Source organism: Acanthochromis polyacanthus, chromosome 17 (assembly GCF_021347895.1).
Source record: "Acanthochromis polyacanthus isolate Apoly-LR-REF ecotype Palm Island chromosome 17, KAUST_Apoly_ChrSc, whole genome shotgun sequence".
Classification (NCBI taxonomy): Eukaryota; Metazoa; Chordata; class Actinopteri; family Pomacentridae; genus Acanthochromis; species Acanthochromis polyacanthus.
Genome location: NC_067129.1, coordinates 34,763,400 through 34,791,388, shown reverse-complemented (window position 1 = coordinate 34,791,388; position 27,989 = coordinate 34,763,400). Strand labels below are relative to the sequence as shown.

At 38.1% G+C, this 27,989-nt stretch overlaps 1 protein-coding gene across 1 annotated transcript; it reads right to left on the bottom strand.

Moving 5' to 3' along the window:
• Positions 1 to 1,377: 1,377 nt before the first annotated feature.
• On the bottom strand, positions 1,378 to 26,814 carry foxred1 (FAD-dependent oxidoreductase domain containing 1). Its single transcript, XM_051937706.1, is given in 15 exon segments — positions 1,378 to 2,973; positions 4,125 to 4,229; positions 4,644 to 4,773; positions 7,785 to 7,945; positions 9,738 to 9,814; positions 11,229 to 11,330; position 14,827; positions 17,514 to 17,607; positions 17,724 to 17,842; positions 21,501 to 21,533; positions 21,535 to 21,567; positions 21,569 to 21,613; positions 24,663 to 24,859; positions 24,862 to 24,882; positions 26,492 to 26,814. Coding segments are annotated over 15 exon segments (1,527 nt in total). The 5' UTR covers positions 26,646 to 26,814; the 3' UTR covers positions 1,378 to 2,718.
• Positions 26,815 to 27,989: the final 1,175 nt, after the last annotated feature.

Here is a 27,989-nt window from a genome sequence, read left to right as displayed (position 1 = left end):
TAGTGCTGCATGGAATGATTGAAATCTGCTTTAGTGAGGCCAAGTGGAAACTAAATCTGCTGCATCTATTTGTATGACATTAAAGTTTTATTTTTTTGTGTAGGGTCCCTAAGAGCAGTAACATCTGAATGAAACATGCAGTAATGACAAAACTCAGCATATTTGTAGAAAAATGAACTTCATTATTAATAAAAATTGATGTTTTGATCAATATGACATGTATACTCACATAAAACTGAATGCAATACTTTTGAAAATTCAAACGAAAACATAATCAGCTGTAAAAAAAAAAAAAAAAGTCCCAGAATGAACATGTAGACAGCAGCAGCTTGTTCAATCTAAATTTATATGCTTTGTCTGCACAGCGGCGCCACATTTCTTTTCAATGGAAATCTGGAAAGCAGAAGTCAGATTTTAGCATCACATATTATACTGTATCAGCGGTGAGTCATCTCCTTCACCTCCATCTTTTCCTCCTCAGTAAATCGCTCTCCTAATAAAGACACGGTTTGTCTGCTTTCAGGTTATTCACAGATTTCCTCCTGCTGATTTCTTCAGAAAGCAACTGTCTCGCTTTTAAAACACACAGAAGCTGCTACATGAAAGGTCTGAGTTGCAAATTAAATGTCACATATCCTCCTTGAATAACAGCTAAGACCTTTGTCTTGAAACTCATTTTAACACGGTCTTAAAAAAATAACATTAAAGGATAATTCTGGCTCTTATTTTTAAAGTGTTTTGATTTTCATTTTACTTAACTGATTTGATCTGAGAATGTGGTCGTATTACTAAAACAAAGTCAGACAGCCCAGAAACAAATGAGCCAATAGTTGAGACAGATCATCCAAACTAAATTATAACTGATGTCAGTTCAAATCCCACAAGTTCAGTTCATACGAGGCTTTAAAGTCGAAGCTGGGAGTCTGTTTCTAAACACTGATGAATGTAGTTTCATTTTTTGCCGAGAACAGAAAGACTGCAATATGAGCCTTTTACACACTTGTGACAAATGTTTACAACCAACAGTTTAGGAAGCAGCTTGTTTTGTATTCAAATGTCTGCAGATTTTTGTAAAACCTTGTGGGATTACAAAAAAATCCTACAATTTATACTACAAAATGCATTGTTTATTTCTTCCCTTTCAGATCAATGCAGTGTTTTTGTAGCATTTCTCAATTTTTTTTTAACTCAGACTTTCTGCTTCAAACTCGTCCTCACAAACAGGAGCGTTTAACGCATCATTGGACTCCTTTTCCACAAAATTAACTGATGGTGTTCAGCTGCTTCAGTCAAGAAACTGTTTTAATGGAAAAGAATGAGACATATAAAAATCCATAATGGTAAAAAGCTGCAACTGAAAATGATGGAACACAGGAATGGTGGTAGAAAATTGTCACACGTGAAATTTATTTTACCGATCAATGCAGCTGATTATTACTAACACACAATTGTACAATAAAACCATCAGACTTCATATATTTAAACAGGATATTGTATCGAAGCGCATGTAGGTCTGGCACTGTCTTATATTAAAGGAAATCACATTAATTTGTGGCCAAATCAAAGTGAAGTGAAACTTGTTACTGATTGAATATTCTCTGTAATAAATACTAAGAAGCTGATCAGTTTTCATATTTGTGTTCAATCAGCTGCAGTAGCAGCAGTTTAAATGGACCTAACATAAAGACAGATTTATGTGATTCCTGCATCACCAACTAAATACATGTCAGGTTCCCCTGCCTTTAGTTTTAGTTTAATACCCTAGTGCTATACTATATATGCACAATACCCCTGTACTATACTATACATGTATAATACCCCTGTACCATACTATACATGTATAATACCCCTGTACTATACTATATATGTATAATACCCCTGTACTATACTATATATGTATAATACCCCTGTACTATACTATATATGTATAATACCCCTGTACTATACTATATATGTATAATACCCCTGTAACATACCATATATGTATAATACCCCTGTACCATACTATACATGTACAACACACTTCAGACGTCTGCCTGTGTTCCATCAGGACGGTTATTTCTGTTACACAGCGTGCTCACTTCCATTTTCCATACTGTAACGTGCATGCAAAGCGCGAAGTCTGATCACTCGATTAATCGCTAGAATACTTAATGACTAAAATAGTCGATAGCTGCAGCTCTAATTTGAACTTTTTAAATATTTTCATGTCAACTGCCTGTACAGAACGTGTCTAACTTTGTAAATCATAGTGTGATTGATTGACTGATTAATCGATCGACTGTTAGTGCTTTTCAAAACAGTTACAAAACCACTGTTATAAATCCATATAAATCAGCTTTCTGAGACTTGTGGTTCAGTTTGAGCTCAAGAATGACTGAATCTTTAAAATGAGTATCATTTACTGTCTGTAGTAAACTGAATCCTGATGTTTTGTTGACCTATTCACCCACTCAAACCTCCCTCTATTTCCTCCCTTATTCCTGACAAGAGACATCATTTCTGCAGCTCAAGTCTGTGGATAAATGTTGTGTTTGGACATTTTCTGAAATAACTGAGTGTTGTGATGACGTTCTCAGAGTTTAGTAACAAATCTGATGAGTACAGACTCAATATTACTGATAAAAATAAACTTACCAGCTACAAAAATAAGACCTGAATTGTAATTATTTCTCATTGGCATCAGCATGAACAGTACGAGTCCAGATTCTAGCTCCGCTACACGATGTTTATCTCCAGCATCGGTTCTTGCGTCAGAATTCGTCTAAAACTGAAGTTGCTCAAGTCAATAGTTTTAAAGTTTCCGTCCAGGATCAGTTCTGCCACAGCGCGACCCACTGCAGGCGAATGCTGCAGGCCGTGACCGCTGAAGCCAGTGGCCAAGTACATGTTGTTGATGAGGGGGTGAATACCGATGATGCCGTTCTGGTCGAAGGTGTTGTAGTCATAGAAACCCGCCCAGGCACTGGTCACCTGACGGGAGGAGAACAAATGTTCAGACGTCTGTGCAAACAATCCTGATTATTGAATGTTGAGAAAACAGTTTTGCTCATTTGTGTATTTTTTTGAGGATATGAACGATTACATATTCAATCAAGAGTAATTCCGTGAAGCTCTACAACTCTTTATCCTTATTTTTTGATCTACACTATTATTGTACTGCTCAACTCTTACTGTCTCCTTGTTAAATCAATAGTGTTTATTCTGTTTGCCACATTTACACATCCAAATATCACCACATATACCACAGAACAATCATCTATTTATTTCTTTTTGCATTTCTGTTGTCAGACAACTGAACAACTATGAAATAGTTAATGAACAGTGCAACCTGCTGGAATGTGGTGGTAAAAAAAATACAATTTTATTAATGAAATGGCATCTGTCAAAATAAATGCCTATGCTACGTTTTACAAAAGCTTTGTTTTGTTTTGGAAAAGTTTTTTCAATTTCAGATGAGAAAAACTCATTTGGATAGAGGATTAAAACAGAGCAAAGACAAAAAAATATTCAATTTAACCGGTGGTGCTGTGGATGTGCTCGAAAATTAATTTGCAAAGGCTGAACAAAACATCAGTATTGAGTTTACTGGGAGACCTACAGTAAATGAACTTAACACAATTGAACGTCTGTGTAGGTTCTCATTCATCCAGGTCATGGTTATCCAAAGTAGTTTAAATCAATCCACTGGACTTTAAGAAAGTTCCTTGAAGACGTTTCACCTCTCATCCAAGAGGCTTCTTCAGTTCTGGTGGTGGTTGGTGTTGCCTCAGCTTTTAAACCTCTGTGAGGTGTGTCCAGGGCTATTATTCCAACGACCAAAACCAAAACTCATCTGACGACTCAACGATGGTCATTGTGAGTATCGGTGGGGGTTGTTGAAATGCGTCACTGAGCCCTTGTGTGCTAATGGTGGTCATTAGCATGAGTCTACTCATGAGCCCTGGACACACCTGACAGAGGTTTAAAAGCTGAGGCAACACCAACCACCACCAGAACTGAAGAAGCCTCTTGGATGAGAGGTGAAATGTCTTCAAGGAACTTTCTTAAAGTCCAGTGGATTGATTTAAACTACTTTGGATAACACAATTGGACAATTACACAACAAAGCATTCCAAATGTACCTTCAGTTTCTCAAAAGCAGGAACTCGATGAGCCAAACAAGGCCAAACCTTTTCCTCAAAAAACTGATAGTCCACTTCTAGATTGCTGGTATCTGGCTCCTCCGCCTGAGAGCACACAAATGGAAGAATTAATTTGATTGCCTGTAAACTGTCTCCCACCAACATAGACATGTTACATTAACACACAGTTTTTAAATAGGTCTATTATTATCCTTTTGCACATTTCAAAGACTTGTTTAGATAGTATGCAAATTTGTATAGGACAAATTTTAGGTGCCTAACTTCCATATTCCTCCACACTGGAAATATTTCTATTACTTTTTGTCACTGTTTCTTTTTTTTTTTTTTTTTACCTACGACTGGCAACACTTTTCAACTATATTTTGCTGTTTCACTGCACACACACACACAAAAAAAAAAAACAAGTCACATTCCTTGTTTGTGAAAACCTACTTGGCAATAAAACCTGATTCTGATAAAGTATAAAATGTTAGAAAACAGCTCAGAGGTTTAACAAACCTCCTCCGGTGAAACCCCAGCGATGTAGTTTCCTCCTAAACCTTCTCTTCTGAAGTAAACTCCAGAGTAATCGATCAAGAAGGGACTGTCTAAACCTGGACCGTCAGGACAGTGGACCACGTACACATACCTGAAAAACAGTCAAGTTCTTACAGTTAGTGCAAAAAAATAGAATAAATCATTTTCACTTTTATCAACACTGTTAAATCACATAAAATACAACCAGAAGACAAGGAAGACAAAATCATTTTACTGTCTTTACTCCTCAGGGGGAGTAAAGACAGTAAAATTAAATATATAGGGGTAATAAAAAGTATAAATATAAATCACACACGTCCCAAAGTTTTTACTAAGAGAAAAGTTTGAGCTAAAGATTTAGGAGAAGCTTAGTGTGTCTGAGTTGAGTGGGTAGAGAGCTCCACAGTGTTTGGTGGCTTTAATCACCGTCACCCACCTTGTCAGCTTCATGAGTTTACTCTTGTCAGGTTAATTCCAGACAGCCGGTAATTCACGTCACGCCAAGATTTGAGTGACTTTATCTCTGATGGGGAGTTTTTGGTCTGAAAATGGTCAGACCTTCAGGGATTTACTCTTGTCTGGGTGGAAAAGCTTCTATAATGGTTCATCCCAAGAGCTCACAGCTCTCCGTTTCAATCTGTCTAATAAAATGTTTGGTAGCAATGGATTTAGTGCTGCTTTTACAGAGAGGCTGAGGCTGGTTTGGTGTAAATACAATGGTTAAAAACAAACAAACAAAGCGTCAAAACAACAAAGATGTGTTTTTATGTCTGCCTGATTCAGTGACGACTGACAGCTGGATTATTGACGAACAAGTAAAAAAACACAAGTGTTTTTAATTAATAATGAAAAGTTGAAAAGTGTAGCAACATATTTACCAAGTTGTTTGACTAACTAGAAAGATATTCAATTCGATAAAACCTGCAAGCATCTAAACAAAAGCAATCTTTGAAGAAATACTACTCAATACAGAAAATAAGATTTTTTTTCTTTTTTTTTCTATGCTAACCAGTACTCCAACAATCAATTAATATAATTCTCTTTCTTATACATATAAAAACTCAAACTTTCGTCAGTATCTTTTGCATGTTTTCTTTATGTTGGACAGTTTAACTGTGCATATTAAAGAGATGAACATCTTTCAATATAAGGCTGCACTCATCTAATGAACCCAGCTGTTTAATTCATATTTAGTCGTACACTCTTTCTGTATCCTGTGCCTGATTTTGCACTTTTCTGTTTTCATTATATACTTTAGACTAGAGGAAAACAACTTGTTTTTGGAAAACAACTTCAGCCTCTTGCAAGGTCAACAGAGAAGATGTCTTAAATTGCTGTGAACTGCTTCAGCCACAAATACTTTTTGTGAAATCTTTGTGCATCTAAGACACAGCTATAAACTCAAAGAGGGATGGTTGCAACAGTGGATTATTTTTTTATGTTTCTGTGGAGTTTCAGTCGACATCATCAGACCCTTACGTAGCAAAAATTGACAGTTTCAGTGTTATTAAGCAAAACTTGTTGTGACCTTGAAGTCTTACAAACACAAATGTTTTGAGTCCACTATTATTGACATCCATGTTTACTAGCTAGCATTCTTCTTTCTTGAATGAAATCTACTTCTTACGAGCTAAATCTGAATTTCTAAACATGAGACCGGATGGAATTCATCATTCCAGATAATACACTGATTAGTAAAGTCATTAATCAAGCAAAAAGTGACAAATATTCTCTGTTAATACTCACTGATGAAAATCATTAAAAAAAAATTGTGCAACTTTTCATTTTTGAGAGTTATCCAACCCACAAAACTAAATAGATAAACATTTATCAACATCTTCTCAGAAGTTAAACAATTCATCAACTCATTGAACCAGCAGAAATGTATTAAGTTCAGTACACATCCTGGTTTCGGAATAGCTCAATTTTTCCCAAAAGCTGTGCAGAAAATGAGAAAAGATTAATCCAATTCTTACAGGCTAAATCTGAATTTCTGAAAACATCAGACCGCATGGAATTCATCATTTCAGATAATTACATTGATTATTAAAGTCATTAATTAAGTAAAATATTCTTTGGCTTTGCCAGTTTAAGAATTTAATGCTTGAATCTGATGAAAATCATCAAAAACTGAGCAACCTTTTATTTCAGAGAGTTAATCCAACCAAGAAAAATAAATTGACAAGCGTTTATCGATGTCTTCTAACTTTTAGGAAGTTAAACAATTCGCTAACTTATTGAACGAGCAGAAATGTATTGCGATCAGTACAAATTCTATAGGCTGTTCTTTGCTTTTGGAATAACACTCCATTTTTTATTCTCTCCACAGTGCACAAATGTGGATAACGTCAATTTTTAGGTATCAAAAAAATCGTACACAACTTGCAGCACGACTGACAATCCTTTAATGCTACAACACTGAACAGTCTCACCTTGATGCTGTCATTCTGGGCCGTCTGTTTGGACATTGAGTTGTTAATTTCAAACAGTAAGTTTGTTAAATAGATGTGTTTAAAACGGACCCCAGTTCTCACTGACTTTATCGGATGTGGAAGGAAACACCCTCGTACTAACCCTCATGTTGTCTTGCAGGTCAAAATTGCCCCGTTTTAAAGTTTGAAAATGTGGATAAAACAAATATTTTCACAGAGAAACTTCTGATGTCCACATTTTCAACATTTTTGGGAAATCTTTGAACATTTTTTGGTGGAAAAAAAGAAATGCTAAAACTTTTTCTTAGGAACATTGACAAAAAAAATCAACCAAAATCCATCAAATTTTGCTGTATTTATGTTTCAATATCACGTCCTTACAGCAGCCTACGTTTTGAGGCAGACTGAGTGAAATGATATCAGTTACTGCACTGGGTCTGACTGTGCTGAATTTATACAATGTTTATGTTGTAAAAAAATCAGAGGCAGCAGTAAAATGAAAAAGTCCCCAGATGGTAGAAGTTGAGTGTCTGTGCAGTATGAAGTCGGTTTTAGATTTTCTGGAGTCTGAATGAAACTGCCGGGACACTAATGAACTGCACTATGTGAGGCACGCCTTTCAAAGAAAACTCTGACAGCACTCAGGCTTTTTCCTCAAAGGGAAAATATGCCGCCTGAGTCAATGGTCTACCTTTTCCGAGGCTCAACAGGCAGCGGAATTCCAGCAATGGAGTCTTTGGGGCCGGAGCCAATTCCCAGCATCTCGGTCAGTTTACCAGAAAAGGCTCCTGCTGCATTCACCACAATGGCACATTCCACCGGCTGGTACTCCAGGCTGTTGGGCATCTGCACCTGCTCCACACAAACCAAGATCCCATCAGAACCACAGTACAGCAAAGGAGGAGCAAGTTAACCCTAATATCCCAGCCAAAACTCCCTCAGAAAGTACAAAGTTAAGAGTTTTAAGTGTGCTTTTAAGGTTTTCTTGTTTTTTCCCCCCTACAAAAACACATTAAATGCTCATCAAATGTGCCTCCTTTTTAAAAGCTGTACAAAAAAATGAGAAAATGTAAGATAAATCCATTTTAAAGGCTCAATCTGTATTTCTAAAAGAGCTGAAGAAATGCGGAATTTTAGACAATACATCAGTTGTTAAAATCATTTATGGAACAAAAAGTGTCAAATATTCTCTGGCTCTAGTTTCTCAATATTTAAAGATTTACTGCTTTTTCTCTGGTCCATATCATCAAAAACTGAGCAATCTTTCATTTTGGACAGTTAAACCAACAAAAAACCTAACCTGATGGCATCTTCTAACATTGTATAAGCTAAACAATGCATCACTTCATTGAAAAAACAATTCACTGATGAATCTATAATGAAAATATATCAGCTCTTTGAGGAAAAAAGCCAGTTGAAGGTCAATACTAACCTGCTTAAAGGATTATTCTACTAAACAGAGCTCTTCCCCTTTGATAAATAGTTAAACTATGGCTTTATGGCTCATGTGAACAGATGTCCAACAGTGTGGTGTTCTTATTAAACACCTTTATGGATGTTGGCAGCTCATTTTTATGATTTATGGCATCTCGTTGTGACTCCTTCGCTGCCTGCTCTCCTGGATTTAGTGCTCGAGTACAAAAAAAAGACATAAAGGCAGACGTAACGATGATCTACGAGCTACACAGAGCCAATAATCACACAGTGTTGACACTAAAAATGGGAGGTTGATGCAGATGAAATTCCAGATGACACTTCACACAAAATACTCATGTTTGAAGTTTTTTTCTCCATATTGAAGGTACATTTCTCCAAAATTTCAGAAAAATCAACTCAGTATTTAGAGTTTGACCTCAAGGCCCTAATTTGAGCAGATGTGTTTTCTTTAGTCAGAAAGTTTAATTTTCATCTAAATATAGACACTGGATCAAAGACCTTATGCATCGTTCACAATTTGAGAAAATCTACAGACCGAATAAACTTTTTATATGGAATAAGCGCCGTTATTCAGGTTTGTTTGTGTGTGTGTGCTGACAGCTGGGTAGGGCTGTTATTTTATTTGTATATTGGGTTTTTTGTCCTTGCTGTCTCTAATCCTTGTTTATTTATATAAAACAAATGCTGATAAAGAAATTAAAGCAACAAAAACGTTACTAACTTACAGCCTGTATGATCATTTTTGCTGTCTGCATGTTTAAAAATTATTTTATTATTTAATCGTCTTTCTTTTTTTAATGTTAACATCTGTCCCTGTTAAATGTAAAAATGCAAAAATACCTCATCTAAAAACAGAAGATGTCACAGATTTGAAGCCCTTTGGAGCAAATATGTCAGTTTTGGTAACACAAATAGTAAAATCGACTAAACAGATGGACCTGTAGATCAATATGATTTTTTTTTTTGGCATTTTAATCTAATCTTCACTTGAAATCAGACAACTGGAAAGATTCTCCTTTAAAAAACAACCTGACTTGCTGTGTTTCCTAAAGCAAATTCCTTTCACCATGTTACACATTAATCAGAGACAGCTCTGCTTTTGGCGATCATGTTAAATTTCAAGTAATCATTTTTTAAAAAGTTCAGGAGCCCTGATTTACACAATTTTAAACACTCACGGTTGTGTAATGTTCAAAGACCCACTTACTTTGACAGATCCTATTCTCTTTAGATCCACAGTATCCCCAGAAGCAGTTCTCAGTACGTCTGTTGTATATTTAAAATCTGTGGAAGAGAAACACATTAACCCTCATGTTGTACTTTGGGTCACTTTGACCCCAAGTAAAATCTTTTGCTGTCGTATACTTTTACATAACAACTTCTATTTGGCTCCTAAATTCCAAAATGAAGGGAAAACTGCGGTAATGGGTTGGACTGAAGTAACATTAAGGTGTAACACAGAATTGATTGACAATTTATGTTATATGCTTTAAATACCAGGAGGGTCATTTTAGCAACTGGGAGGACATTACGAGGGTTAACACCATCCCATCCATCCATCATCTATACACCGCTTTATCCTCACTAGGGTTGCGGGGGGTGCTGAAGCCTATCCCAGCTGACTCGGGTGAAGGCAGGGGACACCCTGGACAGGTCGCCAGTCTGTCACAGGGCTACATATACAGACACACAATCACACTGACATTCACACCTACGGGCAATTTAGAGCGATCAGTTAACCTCAGCATGTTTTTGGACTGTGGAAGGAAGCCGGAGTACCAGGAGAAAACCCACGCATGCACAGGGAGAACATGCAAACTACATGCAGAAAGATCCCAGGCCCAGACCAGGATTTGAACCGGGGATCTTCTTGCTGCAAGGCGAAAGTGCTAATCACTACTCCACTGTGCAGCCCGGGTTAATACCAGTTTTATATTGATCTTTTATGCAAGATTAAAAGACACACAACTGCATGTCAATTAATACCTTACAATCTGCCAGAAAGTAGCAGTTATTTACTTTTAAAGGGATGCACTGGTTCAATATCAGTATGTCCTGGATTTGAATTTATCAAACTTCTCACAGGGAATGTATGTAGAAATAATTTTTTAAAAAATTCATGTTTATTCTTAATAATCACATTTTTTATGATTTAAAAATGCTCTCAGGTGAGTTAATAGTAGATTCCAGATGTTTTGGAGTAACTTTGAACATTAACTATTTACTGAAACAATGCATGTAAATCAGAATAATATAATTTTGGCCTGTTATTTAAATTTTGAGTTGAACATTTGACAGGTTGTATTTTTATATGTTTGCATGTGGCATGAGTGTAAACAATAATTATACTGCAGCTGGCTTTATTTCTGAATGTGCTGTAGTTTCAGCCAAAAGCTAGAATTAACTTCCTTCTCCTGCTAAGGTTTCTTTTTGATTCTATTTAAACCAAATTCCAAGTATTTCATCCTCATTTTTTTGTGACGAATACATTCGATTTTTGTTAATTTGACATGTTATTGGCTACTGGAGGTAGGAAAAGTGTTTACACAATGCATGTTTTTTTTTAGAATAGCATGAGAAAAATGATGCTCTGTTTATGCACAAAATACAAAAAACTGTGTACTTCTGAAGCTCACTCTTGGCTTTTTGGTTAAAATGTTTAGCTTTTCTGTTTTTGTGTCAGAAGGTGGTAACAAACCTGTAACTTCTCCGCAGCACTGAATGACTCCCATAGAGATGGCTTTCCTCCTGAAGGCGTTCAGCAGAGTCCAGGGGTCGAACCAGCCTTCGTTCTCCAGCCCTGACGAACAAATAGAAATCAGACACCTGCATGTCAGAATAACACGTACTACTGTCTTAACAGGAAACAACATCAACACAGTCACAAATATGACCAAGAAAAGCAGGAAAGTAGAAATGAAAAATGACTGATATAATTTTACACTGAGCTAGGTTCATGACAACAGGGCAGAAGTTTACTGTAGAGTCCCTACTGACCTCCAGTACACACAGCAGTGATAAGCGATATTCATGATATTAACATTTTGAGTTATTTTTTAATGCAAAAATACCCAAAATACACATTTACCTGTGAATGTTCCTTTGTTTTCCTGCTTTTCTTACAACAATAAACCCAGTATTTGAGTTTTTTAATGCTCATCAAACAAGAAAAACAATTTGAATTTGTAAACCCGAGCTTCACGGAATCATGATGCACTTATTTCCCTTTTGTTTCACTTGTACCCAAATGATCAATTAACTGCTGAAGAAAATAACTGTTAAAGGTAAAGATAAGGCAGATAATTGCCTCATAAAACTCATTTAGCAGAGGCTTTGTTTGTTAATCACCTGACTGGATGTGTTCAGGTGGGAAACACAAACAAACCTCTTCTTCACCTGCAGACTTGGATAGTGTATTTTTTAAACTGGTGTCCTCCACTAGAACTGCTGTCTCCAGCTCCTTTTAGTATTTCTAAGAGGCACCTTTCTCTGAATTGCATAGTGGATTGATGACCTGATGTAGAAGCATCACAAATACTGCAGCAATTTTGACAAAACTCATCTCCGAAATTTAGGCGTAGTCATAACTCAGATGTACAACACAAACTGAGAAATATATACACATATAAAAGCACATTAGCATTGGAAATAAGTTATTTATGTTATTTTCTTCATTTTACTTGTATTGTGAAGTCACTACAGTCACTATTTTTAGACATCAACTCATTTCTGTTAATCTGACGGGAAATGGATGTGTCGCCTACACGTCTGAATACATCCTGGACATTTTACCAGAAAAATCGCACCAGTAATGTTACTTTTTCAGACCTGATAACGTTTCACAAGTTTGAACCGCACCATCACAATAATGCAGCAGTACTTTGAGTTGTGTGAAATGATTTAAGAAAGACTTTTTTTCAACATTTCAGCAAGAATATTCATTAAAATTACAACACACCTTTCTCATTCACTTTGCTCTACAGTTTCACATCTATTCAGTCAAGTCTAGAAAACAAAACTTGAATGCAATAACAACAGATACTAAGTGTGTTTTTCCCCTAAAAGATGTTAACAGGAGCTGAAGTTGCTTGAAGCAGTTTATTAAGCAGCTGCAGCATCAGACAGCAGCAGGATCCATGTGTGCATCTCCACAGCAAGACAAAGTTTTAATACTCATAATTATAAATTATCTCCAGTGTGGATAAAAAAAAAACAAGTCTCAGACAGGTGAGTGGTCACATACACAGTCACAGTTTAGTTTTCTGAGTTTATTAAATACCTGCAGCATCAAGATCCAGAGTTGAATATATACAAGGAACATCAGCAATGACTTCAATAATGAGTTACATATTAACCCTGATATAGACACAGGATAGGTCAGAATTAAACAGTAACTGTGTACTTTCCTCAGATCAAACAGGTGAGCTGTTTCACAGTCACAGTTTATCTGCTGCAGGTAATATTTTGTTATACAGCAGCCATCTGCAGAGGGCTGAATATGCAATGAGATTAGCAAGGTGAAGTTGAGTTTTCAGTCTCATGAAGGTGGCTCTGTTCAGACTGTAAGATTTAAATCGTTGAAGAAGCGTCTCCCTTTTACCAAAGCGTTTCCTGATGATATTTAGAGCGATACAGAGTCTCAGCTGAGGGAAAATGTTTTATTTGCAAACATGTTGAGCTTTATATTACTAAAACAACTGAATGAAGCAGTGGGGTTACAGGATCGCACACTGTATGCATCATGTTGCCATGGGAACTTGACATGCATTCAGTTGCTGATGCAGAAATCATATAAATGTGTTTTATGTTTAGTTCTTTTACACTGCAGCTGACAGAACACATATTGGAAAACTGATTCATTTATTAATATTTATTACAGAAATATTCAACCAGTAACTTAGTTTCATTTTGATTTAGTCACAAATTAAAGCGATTTCCTGCATTATGGGACAGTGTCAGACCTAAATGCACTTCAATACATATCATGGTTAAATAAATGAAGTTGAAAGATTAACAGCTCTAATATGCAGCTGTCAGTCAGAAATAATCAACGGCAATTGATCGGTATAATAAATACATTCCACACAATTAACGGTTTTCTACCAGCATCACTGTTTTGCATCATTATCAGATGCAGAGCTTTTGCTGTCATAATTTTTTGTTTGTCTCATAATTTTCTATTAAAACAACTGAAGCAGCTGCACACAATTGTTTCATTTTGTGCAGAAGAGTCAAATGAGTCATTAAATGTAGCCGCAAGGGGACACAAGCCAGTGTCTTATTGTGCCGGTCCCAAGCCCGGATAAATACAGAGGGTTGTGTCAGGAAGGGCATGCCAACGTAAAACTTTGCCCAAATCAAACATGTGAATCAAATGTAAGACTTCCATACCGGCTCGGTCGAGGCCCGGGTAACAACGACCGCCATCGGTGCTGTCGACCTACAGGGTGCCGGTGGAAATGAACTACTGTTGGTCGAAGAAGGAGGGGAGGAAGGTGTGTTCATAGGAAGAGAGAGAAGAGGAACACCAAGAGTCTAGGACTAGAGTAGGGACTTTGAAATGTTGGAACTATGACAGAAAAGGTAGAAAGCTGGTTGACCATGATGGAGAGAAGGAAGGTGGACATACTGTGTGTCCAGGAGACCAGGTGGAAAGGTAGGTAAAGCTAGGAAAGTTTAGGAGCAGGGTTCAAGTTGTTCTATCATGGTGTAGATAGAAGAGAAATGGAGTAGGAGTTATCTTGAAGGAGGAGTTTGTTAGAATGTCCTGGAGGGTAAAAAGAGTGTCAGATCGAGGTGATGAGCCTGAAGCTAGAAATCAAAGGTGTGAGTTCAATGTTGTTAGTGGGTATGCTCCACAGGTAGGATGTGAGCTGGAGGAGAAGGAGAAATTCTGGTTGGACCTTGATGAAGTGATGCAGAGCATCCCTAGAAGTGAGAGAGTTGTCATTGGTGCAGACTTCAATGGACATGTTGGTGCAGGAAACAGAGATGATGAGGAGGTCCATGGGCAGGTTTGGTATCCAGGAGAGGAACGCAGGAGGACAGATGGTGGTTGACTTTGCAAAAAGGAGTTGGAAATGGCTGTAGTGATAGCTTTCCTCCAAGAGTTAGCCAGGAACATGGGGTGGCCCCTAATAAGAGTGCGTAGGTTAGGTAGCACACAGCGAAGTACTAACATCTCGTGTAGACAGGTGTAAGACTTTGTAAGGAAGATGCCAGGTGACCTGCCAAAGTAAGTGGTAGGTTTGAGAGGTGTAGCCAGAGCAGCATAGGATGGTGGTGTGTAGGATGACCCTGGTGGTGAAAAGTATGAAGAGGTGCAAAGGCCAGATGCAGAGGTACCAAATGGTAGATAAGCTGAAACGGATAGAGTGTTTGTATGAACTTTCCAGGAAAGAGGGTTGAGACAGGCCGTTTGGATTGGTCAGGAGGTGCTTCCAGACTGCAACTGGACACTTACATAGGCAAATCGTGATCAGGTCGTGGAGAACAGGTCGAAGTAGTTTTGGTTGTTGTCATCTGGAAAGGAAATGGAAGATAGGCCGGAATGAGGTAGGTGCAGGAAGTGGAAGTTCCAGAGAAAGGAGGTTAGCTAAGAAGAAGTGGGACACTGAGAGGACTGAAGAGAGTAGACAGGAGTACAGGGAGATGCAGCGTAAGGTGAAAGTAGAGGTGGCAAAGGCCAAACAAGGGGCTTACGATGACTTGTATGCTAGGTTGGACAGTAAGGAGGGAGAGACTGATCTGTACAGGTTGGCAAGGCAGAGAGACAGAGATGGGAAGGACGTGCAGCAGGTTAGGGTGATAAAGGATAAGGATGGAAGTGTGTTGACAGGTGCCAATAGTGTGATGGGAAGATGGAAAGAGTACTTTGAAGAGTTGATGAATGAGGAAAATGAGAGAGAACGAAGAGTAGAAGAGGTGACTGTTGTGGACCAGGAAGTAGCAAAGATTAGTAAGGATGAAGTGAGGAGGGCATTGAAGAGGATGAAGAGTGGAAAGGCACTTGGTCCTGATGATATACCTGTGGAGGTATGGAAGTGTCTCGGAGAGGTAGCAGTAGAGTTTCTGACTGGGTTGTTCAACAGGATCTTAGATAGTGAGAAGATGCCCGAGGAATGGAGGAGAAGTGTGCTGGTGCCCATCTTTAAGAACAAGGGAGATGTGCAGAGTTGTGGCAACTACAGAGGAATAAAGCTGATGAGCCACACGATGAAGCTATGGGAAAGAGTAGTTGAAGCTAGACTAAGGGCAGAGGTGAACATCTGTGAGCAGCAGTATGGTTTCATGCCAAGAAAGAGTACAACAGATGCAATATTTGCTTTGAGGATGTTGATAGAGAAGTACAGAGAAGGTCAGAAGGAGCTGCATTGTGTCTTTGTAGATCTGGAGAAAGCTTATGACAGGGTGCCCAGAGAGGAACTGTGGTTTTGTATGAGGAAGTCTGGAGGCAGAGAAGTATGTTAGAGTGGTGCAGGACATGTATGAGGACTGTAAGACAGTGGTGAGGTGTGCTGTAGGAGTGACAGAGGAGTTCAAGATGGAGTGGGACTACATCAGGGATCAGCTCTGATGCCCTTCTTGTTGCTATGGTGATGGACAGGATGACAGACGAGGTTAGACAGGAGTCTCCATGGACTATGATGTTTGCAGATGACATTGTGATCTGTAGTGAGAGCAGGGAACAGGTGAGGAGAAGCTAGAGGCGTGGAGGTTTGCCCTGGAAAGGAGAGGAATGAAGGTTAGCCGCAGTAAGACCGAGTATCTGTGTGTGAAGAGAGGACCCAAGTGAAGAGTGAGGCTTACAGGGAGAAGAGATCAGAAGGTGGAGGATTTTAAGTACTTAGGGTCAACAGTCCAGACCAATGGAGAGTTGGAAAAGAGGTGAAGAAGCGTGCTACAGGCAGGCTGGAATGGGTGTGGAGAAAAGTGTCCAGGTGTGATGTGTGATAGAAGTTTCAGCTAAAATGAAAGGAAAGGTTTACAAACTGTGGTGAGACCAGTCATGTTGTTTGGTCTGGAGACAGTGTCCCTGAGGAAAAGACAGGAGGCAGAGCTGGAGGTAGCAGAACTGAAGATGCTGAGGTTCTCTTTGGGAGTGACCAGGATGGATAGGATCAGGAATGAGTACATCAGAGGGACAGCACATGTTAGAGGCTTTGGAGATAAAGTCAGAGAGGCCAGACTGAGATGGTTCGGACATGTCCAGAGGAGAGAGAGTGAATATATTGGTAGAAGGATGCTGAGTTTCCCACTGCCAGGCAGGAGGCCTAGAGGAAGACCAAAGAGGAGGTTTATGGATGTGGTTAAAGAGGACATGAAGGTAGTTGGTGTGAGAGAAGAGGATGCAGCAGACAGGGTTAGATGGAGGCAATTGATTCGCTGTGGCGACCCCTGAAGGGAAAAGCCGAAAGGAAAAGAAGAAGAAGTCAAATGAGTCATTAAACCTCCTTTTAATTGAATGCTCAGAGAATTTGAATCCAAAAGTCTGATTTGACAAAGAAAGTTGAGAACTACCGTTGTGATATTTGTTATCGCTGACCGGGTTTTAGTTTTTGTTGAGCCAACTTACACAAAGAAAGTCTGGGTATATCAAACTTGCCTAATAGCGCAGCCCTCTGATCTCAGTCTCAGCTGTTGGGATATTTTTATTAGTAGTTACACTATCACCACACATGGACAAAATCACAAATAAACTACATAGTTACGTGGACATTTTGTCTATATTTTGTAAGTAATTTCAGTATTATTGGTTCCTTCCAGTGTTGTAGTGTCTATATCGAAATATTAACAGAAAAGTGACCTCTTTCTGAATGCCGAAAAGGCGTCAATTTAACGGATTATGAGGCAGGTAATATTACAGATCTCATGTCTGAAAAAGGAGCTGAATAAAAGCACATTCTTAATGATAAGTCATCCTGCAGTCTGCACACATCTGCTGCAGTATCTTGATATCAGTTTACGTTCTATTTGCACTCACCGTAGATGCGAGCACCACCCCATCTGTGTTTAGCCACGGAAACTTCTGCTTCAGTTGTGTCGGGGAGAGAAGAGAAACTTTGGCTCCAGCATACCTGGAATCACATGATTACATAACTGAGCTACGAGGGAAAATTTCCTCCATGAATTTCTGAATGGAAGAGCTGGTTGCCGGCTTTCTAATATTGTCTAAATGCAAAGTGATGATCACCTCTGGGTGCTGTAGTTCTCCTCCATAATGTGAGCCACTTCCTCACTTGCCAGGAAGAGGTATCCTGATTGGTTGAACTGCAGGTCCACCGGGTCTTCGTTTAACACGCCGAGATGCTCCTGATGCAACACAGAGGTTTGACAGTTGGAGCACATTTCTGGACAAAGTTACAGAACATAATATAAAGACATCATGCAGCCTTCAGCAAACAAACACAGCATGAACTCGGTGAATAAAATGTTCGTCCTGAGGTGCTGCTGCAGGAGAGACCAGAGGAACAATAAAGAAACAGTTCAACATGTGATGAGAAGCTTGCCATCACTTCTGTCACCGCCTGTTGTTTCTACTTTCCACTATTCTTCCTTAACATGGCTTTCAAATCACAACACTACAGCCTTCATTTTGCTGCTTTATTCTTCTGAATAATATAATAAAACATTTCCAAGTCATACATGAGCTCAAAGATTGTACTGATGCGTCATTTAACATGTTTTCCTTCATGCTGGCTGAAGAAACTGTGAATCAGTCCCACACTTTCCTTGTATTACAGCTAATTATTTTCTGATTAACTCCAATGAATCCTCAAATAATTACTCAGAATAGTATTATACTGACATCAACTCATCAGGCTTAAGAAAGTATTTGCATCACTTTAATAAATTAGTTAATAGTGATAATATAATCTGCAATTAACCCAACTTTCATAAGTATCCAGTAAATATAAAATTACAGCCAGCAACTAGCTAGCTTAGCTTAAAAAATATTCTGCATATTTGTTGTTCGTGACCAGTAAAATTATAGTGAGCCACACAGCAAACAGTAAAATATCAAACTGTTACTTGTGCAAAGCAGTTTATGACCAATTTAAATACAGTGGGTACGGAAAGTATTCAGACCCCTTGAAATTTTTCACTCTCTGTGTCACTGCAGCCATTTGCCAAAATCAAAAAAGTTCATTTTATTTCTCATTAATGTACACTCAGCACCCCATCTTGACAGAAAAAAAGGAATGTAGAAAATTTTGCAAATTTATTAAAAAAGAAAAACTGAAATATCACATGGTCATAAGCATTCAGACCTTTTGCAGCGACATTCATATTTAACTCACATGCTGTCCATTTCTTCTGATCCTCCTCCAGATGGTTCTGCTTCTTTATTGGAGTCCAGCTGTGTTTAATTAAACTGATTGGACTTGATTAGGAAAGGCACACACCTGTCTATATAAGACCTTACAGCTCACAGTGCATGTCAGAGCAAATGAGAATCATGAGGTTGAAGGAACTGCCCAAGGAGCTCAGAGACAGAACTGTGGCAAGGCACAGATCTGGCCAAGGTTACAAAAGAATTTCTGCAGCACTCAAGGTTCCTAAGAGCACAGTGGCCTCCATAATCCTCAAATGGAAGAAGTTTGGGACGACCACAACTCTTCCTAGACCTGGCCGTCCAGCCCAACTGAGCAACGGTGGGAGAAGAGCCTTGGTGAGAGAGGTAAAGAAGAACCCAAAGATCACTGTGACTGAGCTCCAGAGATGCAGTCGGGAGATAGGAGAAAGTTCCACAAAGTCAACTATCACTGCAGCCCTCCACCAGTCGGGGCTTTATGGCAGAGTGGCCCGACGGAAGCCTCTCCTCAGTGCAAGACACATGAAAGCCCGCATAGAGTTTGCCAAAAAACACATGAAGGACTCCCAGACTATGAGAAATAAGATTCTCTGGTCTGATGAGACCAAGATTGAACTTTTTAGTGTTAATTCTAAGCGGTATGTGTGGAGAAAACCAGGCACTGCTCATCACCTGTCCAATACAATCCCTACAGTGAAACATGGGGGTGGGAGCATCATGTTGTGGGGGTGTTTTTCAGCTGCAGGGACAGGACGACTGGTTGTAATTGAAGGAAGGATGAATGCGGCCAAGTACAGAGATATCCTGGAGGAAAACCTCTTCCAGAGTGCTCAGGACCTCAGACTGGGCCCAAGGTTCACCTTTCAACAGGACAATGACCCTAAGCACACAGCTAAAATAACAAAGGAGTGGCTTCAGAACAACTCTGTGACCGTTCTTGACTGGCCCAGCCAGAGCCCTGACCTAAACCCAATTGAGCATCTCTGGAGAGACCTCAAAATGGCTGTCCACCAACATTCACCATCCAACCTGACAGAACTGGAGAGGATCTGCAAGGAAGAATGGCAGAGGATCCCCAAATCCAGGTGTGAAAAACTTGTTGCGTCATTCCCAAGAAGACTCATGGCTGTACTAGCTGAAAAGGGTGCTTCTACTCAATACTGAGCACAGGGTCTGAATACTTCTGACCATGTGATATTTCAGTTTTTCTTTTTTAATAAATTTGCAAAAATGTCTACACTTCTGTTTTTTTTCTGTCATGATGGGGTGCTGAGTGTACATTAATGAGAAATAAAATGAACTTTTTAGATTTTGGCAAATGGCTGCAATGACAGAGAGTGAAAAATTTCAAGGGGTCTGAATACTTTCCGTACCCACTGTAAATGAGTACACATACGCAGACTGTTTACCGATGTTTACAATGTTTATGCTGAAGCTAACCACTTTACTGGCTTATCAGGGCTTGAGAATATTTACAATCACACAATTACGTGTGAGGAGGCATGGGCCGGGCGTAAAGTAACCCGTGACGTCCACCATTGGTTTCAAACGCCGAGAAACATGAAGCCCGGATTTTGCTACTTTCCTGGGTCGCGTTGATTGGATTTTTTGGACGCCAGTGATTGTAAAAAGCATATCAGAACAGGCTGGCACCGGAGAGCAACTAGGGGCAGGATGGCTGAGGACTCTCTTTATCCCGCCCACATTTTACCCACAGAGACTTCTGTTGCTGTCTATCAAGTATAGCCACGCCCCCTGGCTCTGCCAACTTTAATGACTTATTTAAATTCAGTACTGATTTATTTTAGATTCGGACACCTGATCTCTCATTTTGACCATGAAACTAATGGGAAAAAATACTGAGCTGTAGAACATCAGTCTATCAAATTTTATTTTTTCCAAAAATGAATTGGGGTCTATGGAGCAAAAGCTTTTTTGGAGCCAACCCAGCGGACGGCGTGATATTGCAAGTTTTTGACACTTTCGGGTTGGGTTCAATTCTGGAGCCAGATGCTAACGTCCACTATATATACACAGTCTATGGGTTGAGAGGCTGCTGTTTGGGCCTCAAGGTGGCGCCAAATTTTAAGGAAATCATCACCTTAGTTTGATATTTCTTGCCCCTAAAAACATTAAAACATTTTCTTCAACAGTTAACTGACAATGCAGTTAGCTCAGGTAATTTCAATGTTTTCCCATGAAAACTCACACTTTATTCATGTGCTATCATAATTGCACAAAGGGTTTCTAATCATCAATTAGCCTTTGTACCGCTGTAACCGCTTACGTAGTTATTCCATTAAAAATTGGTTCGTTTTCAGCTAGAATAGTCATTTACTGCACGAACAATGTCCTAGACTGGATTATGATTAATTTATTGCCATCTTCATTGAAAAAAAAACTGTTTTTTCTTTCAAAAATAAGGACATTTCTAAGTGACCCCAAACTTTTGAAAGGTAGATTATGTCTTTCTCTTTTGTACCAGACGTCTGCAACACATACTGAGTTCTGCTGTGACGGGCCAGTCCAATAATATTGCAACTCAGCTGATACACAAGCTGTTCTCTCTCACTGATGAATATAGCACATGTTCTGTCACGTTTAATGATTTAAAGGCTCGTCATTCATTTCCAGCAGCGCTTCAACGTGACCTACGTTAATGTTCCTCATGAAGTCTGCAGAGGCCAGAAGAAAGGTGGATGTTCTCCAGCAGGGAGAACTGCCTGTCGGATCCCCCCAGCAGACAGAACCGTGGAGGCTTGGGAGTACTGCAGAGTCACATGTGGGGGGGGGGGGGTTAATAAGTAAGTAGAATAAAGGCCTGCAGGTGTTTAGAATATGAAGAACAGTGTAAAAAATATCTTTAAAACCTCTGAAAATCTGGCAGCCAACTGGTGCTAAAAGAAATACTGTTACTGCAACACTTTCAAAAACTAAGACTGTTAAATATAACAGCAATACTCATAAATGATTATAATCTTAACCTTTTAAAATGCAGTATTACAAGGTAACTTCATAAAAAACAAAAGTATGTGAATGTGGATGTTAATTTTGTCAATTTGATGACAGTTTTGCCAATTTTAAAATATGAAAGACAATAGAGTAATGTTACACCTCAATGTTGTAAAGAATGAATTATCATTTGTAAAATTACATTTTTTGATGTGGACATCATGTACAGTTTTGCTTACATTTAACATGTGAATTATTATTTTTCGTGACCTATCTGAATATCATCTGTAACATTTTTAAAACTTGTTTAAAATTATTTCTTTATTATTAATTTTTTCTGTGATTTTACTAGATAATATTGTAATTTACCAAAACAGAGATTCTGTAAAATAAAAAGTTTTAAAAACGATTTACCCATTTTTCAGTACTTAATATACGTATTTTTTTTAACAAAAATAATGGCAAATATCGATGAGAACATTGACATTTTGCCTTTACTTAATTACAGTAAACATTGTAAATCCACGGTCAAATGTTGTGAAAAAACAACTTATTGTAAATGCCAATTCCTATAGATAAATATCTTTAACAAAACAGGAAAAATCTGTAAAATAAACTATAAAATATTTTTTATCGCTATAAATAGCTAAATATATAAATATACAACTATATTTTTTTATTTTCCAGTCCCTTTATATACATAATTTTTGTTGAATAAATTACTATTTGTCAGTACAGGATTTTGATAGATGTTATTTTTAGTTTCTGCTCTTTTTTAATGTTAATATGTGATTATATTAGTTATATCAGTTAAAAAAAGAAACAGTAAATTACAGTCCTAAACTTACTGTACTGTTTTTCACTCCTTAATACACATATCTTTCTTCCAACTAATGGCAACAATCTGTATAATAATGACAATTTTTGCTGACTTTTAAAAATGTAAAAAAAATAATGTAATTCTACAACAAAACATGGAATAATTAATTTATCATTTGACAAACACAGATTTTTTAAATGTAAATTTACAATTATTGACAGCTTTGCGCCATTTTTTTTACAGTTTATTGTGAAAATTAATATTTTTTCTGTGATTTTATTAGTTATTGCCAGTAATTTTTTCTTAAAAAAAGTGAAATACACTAAAATTATTGACCATTTTCAACCCCTTAAAGCTGCTGTCCGGAGTTTCCGTTTGTTTTCAATTTATGTATAATTTTTAACAAAGCTTAAATGTGTTAGTCTAGTTCGATACTATAATATAAAGTTAGTATAACGCGATATGAAAATTTATTCCTGAGCTCCGCCTTCCTCTCATAGACCCCCATGTTATTCCAAAAGCGCCGGTTGCTGCCGACCAATCAAGTTCGAGCTTCGCTTTGTCATGCTGTCAATCAACGGTTACGCGCACAGCAAGCAAGCCCATGCAGAGGTGGGCGAGCTACGCACTACGCAACCGCGCGCACATTTGTTTTGCTTGTGGAGGAAAGAGCATCAGGGGATCAGCAACTTCCAGAAAAGTACCAATCCACGGCTTGTCAGGCCAAGAGACTGCAGGACGTTTTTGGCTCGGGGTGCTCGCGTCGCTCCCCGCCACGGCCCTCCATAGCCGCCTGACGGCTTCGTTTAGATGCCCGATCTCTGGAGGAAGATGTTGGGGCGTCTGGACATACTCTTCGTCAGAGGAGTCATGCAATTCTGAACTCTAGACAGAAATAAATAAACAAGTAACACATATACACGCGTAAATGCACTAAGTTTGATAAACAACGTCATCGAGAGGGATACACGAGTGTAATCACATATTGAAACTTTACTCGTTCGTCCTAGCCAGATTCATATTATTTTGTATTAGGACAAGTTAGACTCAATACAGCATTCTAACGTAATTCCTTTATTATTTACTAAATGTACTAAATGTAGAAGAGGGGAAAACAGCAAAACAGGCGAGATGCTGCAGCACTCCGGGCACTCCTCTCATGTACTGCGCGCGTGCACAAATAAAGGGGCGAAATCAGAGGGAGGGAGGGTGGGACCAACAGTGTTTTGGGAGACGCTGCGATTCAAACTCCGGACAGCAGCTTTAATAAACAGAATTTTAAAAAAATATATTGACAACTGTCTATGTAATAATGACATTTTTTGCTGACTTAAAAAAATAAAAAATAGTGCCTTTTTTCAGTCAAATAGAATAATTAAATACCATTTGTCAGACAGATTTTTTAACGTAAATTTTGTTATTTATATATATATATATATTACAGTTATTGGAAAACTTATATTTTTTCAGTGATTTTATTCATTATCTGTTTAAAAAGTAAATTAACAGTTTAAAAATTTACTTTACTATGTTTCAATCCTTAATACACACACTTTTTCAGCTAATGCTATATAACTACCTATATAATAAAGACATTTTCTGCTGATTTAAATACAGTAATGAGTGTAACTTTATTTAGATTTTACTAATTGAATGTAGTCAAACAAAAAAAGGAAAAATCTGTAAAATAACATTAAATTGTTTAAAGTTATTAAAACAACAACAATAATAATAATAATAATAATAATACATCGAATTTATATAGTGCTTTTTGGTCACTCAAAGACGTTTTACAAAATAGACTAAAGGAAAAAAAATAAGCAAAAGCCAGATTAAACAAGTGGGTTTTTAGAAGGGTTTTGAAGGTCGAAATTGAAAACACAGATTTTTACAGTATAAGCCATGCAATAAATATAGTATGATTGTTTGCACACTCGTTTGAGAAAGTTTTACACTAAGATCTGTTTTTCTTGACATTTTACTAACCATTTTATCGTCATTTAATGGTGTAAATTCTACTTTGTGAACACTGGACTCCTCCTCACCGTTGGATCTTTCTCCACAACAAGGACCCTCACCCCTCCTCGGACCATCTCCTTCTGTTTGAGCCAGTAGGCGATGGACCAGCCCAAGACGCCGCCTCCGACGATCACTATGTCAGCTCTCTCCGGGGGAAGGTTGGGGTTGATCTGCAGAGGAGACCAGCTGCTCCCTGGCAGAGCATCCGCAGCCTTCTTCTGAAGGCTGCCAGCTGGGCTTCCAGGTCTGAGCCACAAAATCACATATTTTACATTACTTGAGCTATCTTCTGCACAGGTTGTCTCTCAGCTTAAAACTGATTATATATCCTAAACTTTTATCTAGCGATGGTGAAATTGAAGCTTCATGAAGCAATGAACCACTTTGACACATCTGCTTCAAGAATGACACATTGCTTCGAAGCATTTGGCACAACCAGAAGAGTGACATCTGCTGGTCCTGTGTCAGAACTGCATCCAAGTGGAAAAAAATGAAAAAGCTTCAGGACTGCTTGTCTCACACTGCTTTGTACTTGCAATAAATGTTTTAAAACGTTATACATGCATGTTTGTGTGCATATATGTATAGTGTGTTTCTATGAATGAATGTGTGTTGTGTATGAGTGAATCTATGCGTATGTATCTGTGTGTTATTTAATGTATGAAATGCAACTAGATATATCTAAACGAAATTCTAACTAAATGTATACTCTCCCTAACTTCTCTCAAAATGACAAATGGCAAATGCACTAGCATGATCTCCTCCTCTCAAAAACCCACAATTTGAGAAGTGAATCAGACCCCTCTGCCTTTTAAGACCTGGACAGATTGAAATGTCCAACCCCTTCAAAGTTCGCGCGAAGCACCACGACACGCGATGTGACGTAACGAGGCCTCGTTCTCGATCAGGCGTAAACTAACCATGATGTCACCTGTTGGTTTCAACGCCGAGAAAATGAAGCCCGGATTTTGCTACTTCCTGGTCGCCGTTTTGGATTTTTTGGAGCCAGTGACGTAAAAAGTGTTATCAAACAGACTGGACCGGAGAGCAACTAGGGGCAGGATTGGCTGAGAACTCTCTTATCCTGCCCACATTTTACCGCAGAGACTTCTGTTGCTGTCTATCAAGTATAGCCACGCCCCTGGCTCTGCCAACTTTAACGATTTATTTAAAATTCAGTATTGATTTATTGATCGGACACCTGATCTCTCATTTTGACCATGAAAACTAATGGGGGGAAAATCCTGAGCTGTAGAACATCAGTCTATCAAATTTTATTTTTTCCAAAAATGAATTGGGGTCTATGGAGCAAAGCTTTTTGGAGTCAACCCTAGCGGACGGCGTGATATTGCAAGTTTTTCACACTTCCGGGTTGGCTTCAATTCTGGAGCCAGATGCTACGTCCACATACAGTCTATGTTCTCGATAGTCACGTGATTGTGGGTGTGCTGAAGCAGGGATCGAAACACCGTCTCGGAACACTTTCGCTTCAAAAGCTCGGCACTGTGTCGAGCGCAACATCACTACTTTTATCTACCACTCTTCAATTCGGCTTATAAAGTTTTTTCAAATATTTGAAACATTTTCATGCAATTTGGCATAAAATAAAGCTAATATTGAACTTCAATTAAGTAATATGGTAGCTTTAGTGTGAAGAACGACTTTAAATGTTTTTCTTTGAGAGATTATATGCATGCCGAATTGTGCGCAGAGCTGTAAAGGTTTAATAAAAACTTTTAACACAGTCATAGAAGTTGCAAACATGAATGTAGAGACAAATAACTTAATACTCTAGCTATTTCCCAATGCAAATCTGGCTTGTTGCCCTTTTCTCAGAAGTAAGTCGCTTCCCCACCTTTAAAGAATTCATTTCGGAGATGTGAACCGGTGCTCAGGCTTCGACACAACGTTAGAGGTCCATATGGGCTTGTGTGTCTCTGTGTCGGCCGTGTGGAGACGAGAAGTCCCGTAGCCGACCGTAGCTTCACCCGCAGCCGCCACGCTGACATCGCTGCTAACGAGCTAGCTGGGTTAACTTAGTTAGCTTAGCGGCTAACAGACTCCGTGCAAACCAAAACAAGAGCAGCGACAAAAAAACCTTTCACATCTCCTTTAGAGAAACGTGCAACAATGTAAAGTGCCAGCGACGAGGTCACAGAAAAACTGAGTAAAGTAAATAAAAACACTCAGTGCGACCAGTTTAAGGCTGCTTTCTTTCAAAATAAAAGCACACATCTGGACCCTATTATGAGGTTAGTGGGATGGATCTGGGAGCCTCATATATATCTTATTTTTTTATATTTGAGGACTTTGGTTGATATATTTTCTCAATTAATTTATTAATTATTCAGCCCAGGGCATATCAAAAATACGAAAAAATGTCAAATTTCCATCTATGGATGTGTATTTTTTTGTCCAAGCATCACTTCTAAACTAAATGGTAAATGGTCTGTATTTATATACCACTTTTACAGTACCGGCAAGGTACCCAAAGCGCTTTACAAGATACGCCACATAAACTAAAAACAAAACAAAAAATAAAACAAAACAATGATAAAAAGAATAGAGCCACTTCCTTTCACAACACAAGCACACATCAGGACACTATTATGAGAAGGTTAGCACGATAAAACAGGATTTGATTTAGGTGTTTTTTTTCCCAGTTTTATATATTTTAGGACTGCACTTTATATTTTTTCCTGTCTTTGCTCTTTTCATTTAAATGATAAATTATTTAGGCCTTGGGATGTCAAAAATATGAAAAAATGTCAAATTTACATCTATAGATGTCTTTTATTTGTGTCTAAGCATCACTTCAAAGCTTAAATAATAAAATAATATGAAGAATAAAGCTGCATTTCTTCTTCTTTTTCTCAGTTAACTGTGTAATAATTTGGCCTCTGATGTCGAAAACTGTGCAAAATCATTTACTGCAATTTCCCTGAGAACAAATTTCCATCTTCAGAATGATGTCGTTTTCTTTGATCCATTGGTCCAGCCAAGCCTCACAAACCGATGAAATACAATGATACAAACAATAAAGCAGCAATTTTTGGCTATTGTCCATATAGTAATATGAATAATGGTGATTTTAGTGCTGCACCTTTCGAAAACGAAGTTGCAAAAGGATTTATAAGAAAACAAATGTCAAATTAGACTAACAATGAAAAAGTAATTCAAACAAAAATGAACACCCAAACATGTAATATCAACAAGGCTAAATAGTAAAGTCAAGTTTATGTTTCATTTACAGAAAATTTAAGACAGCAGACTGTTTTTAAAAAGAACATATATATATATATATATATATATATATATATATATATATAGATATAGATATAGATATAGATAGA